General features: G+C 60.3%; 1 protein-coding gene across 1 annotated transcript; it reads right to left on the minus strand.

Moving 5' to 3' along the window:
* Positions 1–472: 472 nt before the first annotated feature.
* On the minus strand, positions 473–4,318 carry CDRT15L2 (CMT1A duplicated region transcript 15 like 2). Its single transcript, XM_035724432.1, has 4 exons — positions 4,177–4,318; positions 3,768–3,966; positions 3,421–3,507; positions 473–654 (listed from the first exon to the last, which is right to left on the minus strand). The coding sequence occupies exons 1-4, from the start codon at positions 4,309–4,311 to the stop codon at positions 473–475; spliced, it is 603 nt and encodes a 200-aa protein (XP_035580325.1). The 5' UTR covers positions 4,312–4,318.
* Between the last annotated feature and the right edge of the window lie 3,962 nt (positions 4,319–8,280).

Consider the following 8,280-nt stretch of genomic DNA (forward strand, 5'->3'; position numbering starts at 1 on the left):
AAAGGCCATCCAGACAAGCTTGTGCTGAGCCTGAGGAGGGGGTCTGTGTGGAGACCCCAGCTGCAGGCACTGCTGTCCACGGATGCCCCCTCAGCCTGCCCCAGTGCACCTGCTGCTGGGGGAGAGCCTATCCCCTCCTCTCTGCCTGAGGGCTCTCTCCTGCACCAGGTGCCTCCTCCCCTGCCGGCCACTGCCATCCTGCACCCCGGGAGGGTGGCTACCCCGAGTTCCTCTAGCTGCTGGGGAAGCACCTGCCCCCTCCTCTCTGCCTGAGGGTTCTCTCCTGCATCAGGTGCACCTCCTCTCCTGCCAGTCACTGTCAGCCTAGAGCCTCGGAGGGTGGCTACCCTGACACCCTCCAGCCCTGGGGACAGAGCTGCTGTGGGTGAGATGCGGTCTCCCAGCAGGTCTGAGCACCAGGCCCACATAGTGCTCACTCTCCTCCTGCAGGCTTACTGTGCGACATCCTCCCTCAGTCTCCCTGGGCCCAAGTCTTCCTCTGCTCGCGGACCATCCTTGACCCAGGCTCCACACACTGGGACTGGGAGCAGGTCATCTGGACCTTCTGGACTCTCACTTCCATGCCCGTGACATGGGTACAGTCCGGCCTCACAGACTGCTCAGAGGAGACCCAGCACAGGAAGATGCAGGCCACTGCAAGGGAGATGCCAAGTGACCCCAGAGGGAGCACACAGTCCTTGCAAAAAGCACCGGGCTCACGGGACCCAGCATGGGATGTGGGCGTCAGGCCAGGGGGCACAGGGAGTCCTGGTGGGGGTGGCCCTGGCGGGGAGGCCACGGAAGGGTCCCAGAAGAGGCAGGAGACAAGGAAGACGACAGGATAGAGCTTCCCAAGGAGGTTGATGGAAGGATCAGAGAATCGCAGAGACCCTTGGGAAAACCAGAGGCCCTGGAGATGTTGGCTGAAACGTGTCATTTGGTCAGAAAAGTTGGGTCACAACACCCCAGTTGACACTGGATGATTTACTCTTTGTTGGTTCTAGGAATCAGTAGGTACCTGCCATTAGAACTCACATCGCATGAAGTCTAGGATATACTTACTTTTCATCACTTTTCAGGACCAGATTTTTCTAGAGGAAGTGCTAAGCATGGGTCTCTCCATTCTTTGTGCAACTGGCCTGTGTTTTCAGGAGCAGATTCCTGGTGCTCATCACCAGTGCTAGCCCTGAGGACTGCCCCCGTCACCTCCCACAGTGGACGTGACCATGTGGGTTGGGGGGTGCTCACTGATGAAGCCCCAGTGCTCAGTACATAGCAGGGACCCCAGATCCTCTGCTGAATGAGGGAGGAAGGAGGGAGGGAGGGAGGGAGGGGGAGGGAGGGGGAGGGAGGGGAGGGTTGGAGGTGGGGAATGAATGAGGGAGAGAATGAATGAGGGAGGGAGTAAAACCACAGAAGCTGGGTCCATAAATCAGGAGTCCTTATTTGGGGTGAAGTCCGAGGGCATCACAGCCCGGGCCCTGGATGGTGGCTCAGGGCACGTCCATCTGTCCTCCTCGTGCTGACCTTCCTTCTCCTTGGACCTGCTGTCATCCTGGATCCTCTCCCCCTCCTCCTCAAACAATTCTCAATGTTCCCAGGGGCAGGGTGGCAGGATGGTTGGGTCTTAGGAGGAGCTTCCCGGATCCTGTGCCCCGGATGACACCAGGACAGTAGCTGCAGGGCATTCTATCATGAGAACTGGGACCGTGGATCTCATCCATCTCCTTGGGCATTAGTGCTGTTCCATTCCCTGCTCTCTCCAGCACCGCTGTGATGAACACTCCTGACAATAGGTGTGTGAAAAACCGAGGCAGAGTTTCCGGGGCTGAGTCCGAGGCTGAGGATGGGTGCACCTGTGGCCTGGGATGGGTGCTGCTCACTGTTCTCCCAGACAGGGGTGCCTGTCACCCTTCTCTCCAGGGGACCTCTACTTCCTCATGTTCTCCCCAGGGCTGCTGGTCCCCAGACCAGACACCTGCCAGTCTGAGGGTGACCAGCGCTGCCTCCCTAGGGTTTCCTTTGCCGGAGTCCTTCCCCAGGAGCTCCCGCATCTCTGACACATATTCCCTGCGTGCCTATCCTTCCGCCTTGGACTTGCATGTGTTTGGTCTCCGTCCCTGTGGAACCCAGTGACTTGGAGCGTGGTTTGGACCAGAGTCAGGTGAACCCTTTCTTTGGCCTTGGGTTGTGAGCAATGCTTTTGCCCTTTGTGGTGTGTCTTCCAGCTTTCTGCATTTCCCTGGTTTCTGTGTGGGTCTCAGGAGGAACCAGCCCTGTCCTGTCTGGGTTCAGGCTGTGGTGTCCCAGCAGGACCAGGGGTCTCGGCCCCGAGATTGTGTCCATAATTCCTAAAGTGGCCTCTATGATTCCATCTGATGTGTCATCCGTCAGGGATTTCAATATCAAATAAGGGAAATTTCATGACAAATAAACACAGAAGAAAACGAGTCCCCTTTGAAAATAGGAGGGCAGACACAAAGGCCCCTATTGTGTGATTCCACTTACAGAAACATCAGGAATAGGTAAAGGAACAGAGAGAGAAAGCAGCTTAGGGGTCACCGGGGTCTGGGCTGCAGGAGAAATAGGCAGGGAGGGCTTCTGGTTCGGGGACTCCTTTGGGGAATGAGATATTCTGCGGCAATGTTCTGGGGTGTGGTGGCACAGCGTTGGGCATGTACTTAATGCTCAGACGTGTTCAATTGAAAACAAGTAATTTTATTTAAAACAAATAATAAACAGTATATAGGACATGGAAGGATAAAATAACAGTTAATATGTACCAGAGAGAAAGAACACAGGGGGAGGGCATGAAACAATCGGGCGGGGTCTCGGGTTCCGGGGATGGAACTAAGGGTGATTGTACAAGGAGCTCTCCCTGCAGGGCTGTGGGCTCTGGATGTGGCTGTGGGAGCCCTGCAGGAGCAGGAGTAGGGGCAGGGCTCAGGATAGGGGCAGGGACAGGGGCAGGGGAAAGGGGAGGGACAGGGTCAGCAGTAGTGGCAGGTGCAGGATCCAGGGCAGGAGCAGGGACAGGATCTGGGTCAGGGGGAGGAACAGGACCACTGGCAGGGGCAGGGGAAGGGGCAGTGGCTCTGGCAGGAGTACGGACAGGGGCAGGAGCAAGGGTAGGATCTGGGTCAGGGACAGTGGCTCTGGCAGGGGCAGGAGCAGGAACAGGGGCAGGGGCAGGAACAAGAGCACAGGCAGGGGCAGGGGCTGGGGCAGGGGCAGAGGCAGGGGTAAGGGAAGGGGCAGGAGCCAGGTCAGGATCTAGGTCCGAGGCAGGGGCAGGGGCTGGGGTGGGGGAAGGGGGAGTGGCAGGAACTGTAGCAGGGGCAGGGGCAGGGGCTGGGGCAGGAGCAGGTGCCAGTTCTTCCTGGACAGCGCCAGGCTCTCCGTGGGCAGGTGCCGGGTCACCTGCCGGCTCCTGGTCTCCTCCTGAAGTCACTGCAGGCACCAGCCCTCCCTCCAGATCGGGCTCTAGCTCCTCAGGTGGTGGAGCAGCTGTGAGAGGAGAAAAGCTCACCCCTGTGCTTACTCTCCATGGGCCTTTGCAGAGACAGAGCCCAGCCCAGGGCCTCCCAGAGAAGCCACAGCCGGGAAGGAACCGTCACGGGGACGTCTCCCCAGCTGCAGTCCACCCGCTGTGTGCTCTGTGCCCAGTCGTTGCTCGTGGCCCCACACCAGCCTCTGGGGGCTCCTCCCTGTGGGCCCGCACCGACCCGTCCCCACACACCACAAACACCCAGCCCCACCCTTCTCACCCTCAGCCTCGGCCTCCATGGGCTCCAGCTCCTGGACCATTGTCCAGTGGACGACCACCTGGGACGGTGGTCCGCGTGGTGTCGGAGGTCTTGCCTGCCAATCCAGGGCACCTGTTTCTTGGGATGCCTTTGGGGTCACCCCCTCTGTCAGGGAGGAGGGCACGTCCGCCAGCTGCCTCTCCGTGTCCTCCGTGGCCTTCTGCAAAGACAGGGACCGGTAGCCGGCCCCAAGGCATCACAGCCCTGCCCGGCCATCCGCACTGTCCTCCTGCCCAGTCCCCACCCCCATGACCCCTCTTTACACACACACTCACATACACACGCACACACACAGGGAGGGCACCTGGGGCTACACAGGTCATCAGAGCAAGTGGGGCTGGGTGGCCGGCTCTGGGCCTCCTGCTGTCACCTTTCTGTCCTTCCGACCAAATGGCCAGAGGCGGTGGGGAGTCCTGACATGAAATCCCCAGCGGGGGACAGCGTCCTCAAGGCGCGCCTTCTTCCACCTGCAGCCTCGGGACCTTGGCAGGCAACACGTGAACATTTTGCCATTAAGATCTCCAGTGAAATGAGCTGGGCAGGGGGCTGTCTGTGGAATGTGGGTGCCTGGTTACCGGGGTTCCAAATTCTGTTGGGCTCTGTTGTCAGGGAAGTGAGGTCACCGCTGCCTGGGGTCTCCTTACCCAACTTCCTCCTCACACAAGAGCCCCCCGAGGGGCCCCCTCCCCCGCTGCGGAATGCTCACCCTCCCCCCATGCCCCATCCATACAGTGACACCCTCACAGCCCACCCACAGCCCCGGGAGGCCTGGGTGCAGCCGGTGTCCCTGCTGTGAGGACACAGAGCTGGGTTCAGACCAGACTCCTGCGCATGCCCAGGGCTATGACCCTGGACAGACCCCGTGCCTCTCAGGGCCTCCCCAGGCTCCCCATCTGCACATCGGGGTATTCTGGCTTCTAGTTCTAGGGATGCCATCAGGGGTAGGACCTCTACACATGTTCCGTGCCTGCTATCACAGGAGGCTGGTGCATACTTGGCAATGCAAGGATGAGCCAAGTAGCTGGGCTTGGCATGGGGCACAGCTCAGTGGGGCTTGGGTGTGCTCTGGGGTCCAGGCAAAGCCACCCCCCTCCTGCCTGTGTCCCAGCCCCCGTGGGAAGGTAGGAATGAACTGATTCTGACCTTGTCCTCTCACAACACAGAGTTCCAGGGGCTCCCATTAGGGTTAGGCTCAGATCCCAGGGCCTCGTCTGTGCCCATGTGCTGGGCAGTCCCCACAGTGGCCCCTAATACCCCTGAATCCTGGTCACACATCCCTGTGGAATCCCCTCCCCTCCAGGGTGGATGGCCTATGTGACGGCGCTCTCCGGAATAGAATGGCACAAAATGCCGGGATGTCATTTCCAAGCTGGTGGAGGAAAGTCTATGACTTCTGGTTCACTCTGTCCTGTGTTCATTCTCTGTCTCCTTCTCTGTCTCTGTGTCTGTGTCTCTCCCAGGAGCAGGATCTCTGGGTTCCATGGGCGATGTGAGAAACCTCAGAAGCCTCCCTTGTCCCCGTTTCCCTCTCTGGTCCCGGTGCTCCATTCCTTCCTAAGGCCTCCTCCCCCTGACCAGAGCAGTGATTCTGGATCCTCTTCCACATGGGGACCCTGAGGCTGCCACAAGGAGGGCCCTGACCTTGGTCTCCAGACTGGTGGCCCAGTGCTCTGCCAAGTTCTGCGTAGCCAGGTCCTCAGCCTCCCAAGCCCCGAGTCTGTCCTCTGCTGAGAAGGACCAAGAGTGAGTACAAAGCATTTTCCAAGCACTGGGATCACAAAGGGTCAGGGATGGAGATCCAAGGCCAACAGGCTCTTCTACAAGCCTGTGGGACCCTTGGGACGCTGCATCTCTGCAGCCCAAGTGACAGCAGAGGAAGCTGAGGCCTTTTGGGCTCTGGATTTGGGGGTGGGTATCTCTTCCTACTCCCAAGTGCCCAGGGTGGTGGTGGACACCGGAACCCAGACCCTGTCTTTTCCCAGTGCCCTGGCAAACCCCTGGGCCCCTTGGGGACCCCTGACCATCAGCCTGGCCCGTCTCCCTTCCCCATGCTCTGGATCTGGGTCCTTGCCAGGAGTCCTGATGCCCTGCCCCATGGCCCAGCTGTCTCCAACCTCTTTCTTCTTTCCCCCTTGTCCCCCACCTCGCTCCCAGGGTGTCCTCCCCTTCTGACCCCCAGCTGGGCAGTCAGAGTGGTGTGTTTGTCTGGGTGGGTGTGCAGGTGCACATGCCTCTACATGCCTGGGGATGCCAAGGTCATGTCCCCACATGGGACATGGTGGGTAGCTCTCCCCGAGGATCTGAGGGGGTCTCACCCCCAAAGCGACCCTCATGGGAGGGTTGGGGCTGGCCCAGGACTGGAGAGCAGCCCTGCTCCTTGGGCTCTGCACCCCTCATTTGTCTTGGGCCAGTGCCTGCCTCTCTTAACCCAGGTTCCCAACTGTCCCTGAGGGTTGGACATGGAAACGCTTGAACGTGGCCGCTCCTCCAGGGGTAGGTGGGGGACAGGTGCACCAGGCACCCAGGCCTCCCCACCGAGAGGGCCAGCCAGGTGTGTCATGGCCAGGTGTGCAAAGGAGACCTGCACACAGCACCTGTACGGTGAACCAGCCCTGCAGCAGATGTACATGAGACCCATGGCTCTGCACCTGACCGGTCCCCCACATCCCCTCACCACAGCCAACTGCTCTGTGGCCCCAAAGTCCACTGGGCCCTGCAATCACACCCACCCTGGGCCGCAGGCCTTAGGGTGCAAGGCCAGGTGGGTAGGACATCTGGGGACGCACAGGTCATTGAATACCCCTCCCACCCAGCTGCCCTGGAATGCAGACTCCCTCTCAGGGTCCAGCTAAGTGCAGGGCTGGGCCAGAGGACCTGGAGGCATCAGTGGAGGCCGACTCAGGACAGGGAGAAGATCAGTCTGCCCCTTCCCCTTCTCCTCTCCTCCTTCTGCCTTGTCTTCCTGGCAGGAGCCGGGACAGAGGTCCAGCCTGTCCTTGGCTGCAGCCCCGGCTGGAGTCAGAGGGGCGGGAAGGAGGCCGGGGTGGAGGGGCCCACCAGCAGGATGCCCGAGTGTGAAGGGGGTCGTTACTGTAATGAGGGACCCCATGGGCATTCAGGGATTTCAGCCCTTTATAGACATGAGCAGTGGCCCCAGGACTCGGCCCCTGCCCCATCCTTCACTCTCCACAAGGCCCTGCATCCTCCCCAGCCCAGTCCTGGTACACAGCCAGTCCTCCCTCCGGCCCCAGGGGCTCCGGGGGCTGCGAAATCATTACAAGCTGGAACCGAGCCGTCCCTATGAGGCCTGGTTCCGGGTCCTGCAGCCCCACAGTGAGGAGAGCTGAGGCCAGGCAGGAGCGGGGAGAGGGCAGAGTGGACTCTCCCTGGGGGCCATGGATCCCTGGTCAGTGCAGACCCTGTTGTGTGCTGGCCCCTAGGGCACCCAGATTCCAGCTCCTGGTCAGGCTCCGGGAGGGAGACCAGAGTGTGGCTCCTGCTAGCTCAGACGTGTCACTCTGTCCTGTAGCTACAGCCTGTCCCACCAGCTGAACTCCCCCTCCTAGTCGGCCAGCTCACCTTCACGGTCAAGAACAGGCCATCATGAAGGTCAGGGGCCAGTGCGTGGCTGCTCAGGCAGGGGAGGGCTCACGTTCAACTCAGGGAGTCTCTGGCTGGTCTAGCAGGGGCTCCGGAGGGCTGGCTTTCCAGCTTCTCTGCTGACCAGCTCTGGGACTGGAGCCATTTACCTCCCCTCTCTGGGCCTCGCTCTCCTCCTCTGTGCAATGGGGTGATGCTGAATGATCCCTCCCATGGCAGGAACATGTGGAGTGCTGGTTATCGACGTAAGCTGGGCACAGAGCCTGGATTGCAGAGTGCAGAAGGGGATGGTGATCGGTGTGGGCAGTGAGCACTCCTTCCCCCAAAAGCAATTCAGCTCTTCCATGCAGCCGCCAGGCCCCTGGGTGGGATCCCAGGAGCAGTGGCCGACCACACTCCTGACACCAGGCCCCTGCGTGTGGCTCTTCCTCAGCACTGGGACACGGTGGGGACCCCGGGACATAGGGCCAGCTTCTCTCTCTGAGGGAAGGAGAACAAAGAAGGCTTTCCTTGGGGTCCCCCAAGGCCACATAAGGGGGGAGGAAGCTTCCCCCAAACAGTACATTGAAATTCTGCTTGTGTTAGAACCTGAGCATTGGGGTTTGGTTATTTCACTTGCTGGGCAGACGAGATACACTTGTTCTCCATGACTCCTCCTCAGATGAAGAGCTCTTGCAGGTCCCGGGCATCCTGGACCTGGGGAGGGGAGAGGGGCCACTCCTCTCCCTGGCTCCTGCAGGAGACCTGTCCTCCCAAAGACAGGATGGTTTCGGGTCGTGGTCCTGGGCCTGGGTTGGAGACAGCCTGTCACTGCTCCTGACTCTGGGGCTGAGTGGGCCTTTTTTAGGCATAGCAACACCCACAGAAGGCAGGG

The sequence above is a fragment of the Zalophus californianus genome, chromosome 16 (genome assembly GCF_009762305.2).
Source record: "Zalophus californianus isolate mZalCal1 chromosome 16, mZalCal1.pri.v2, whole genome shotgun sequence".
In the NCBI taxonomy this organism is placed as follows: Eukaryota; Metazoa; Chordata; class Mammalia; order Carnivora; family Otariidae; genus Zalophus; species Zalophus californianus.

Coding starts and splice junctions, on each gene's coding strand:
- CDRT15L2 (XM_035724432.1), bottom strand. CDS start 4,311: ATGTTCACGTGTTGCCTGCCAAGGTCCCGAGGCTGCAGGTGGAAGAAG. Junction 3,967..4,176: donor TTGGTCGGAAGGACAGAAAG/GTGACAGCAGGA, acceptor CTGTCTTTGCAG/AAGGCCACGGAGGACACGGA. Junction 655..3,420: donor AGGAGACCAGGAGCCGGCAG/GTGACCCGGCAC, acceptor TCTCCCTTGCAG/TGGCCTGCATCTTCCTGTGC.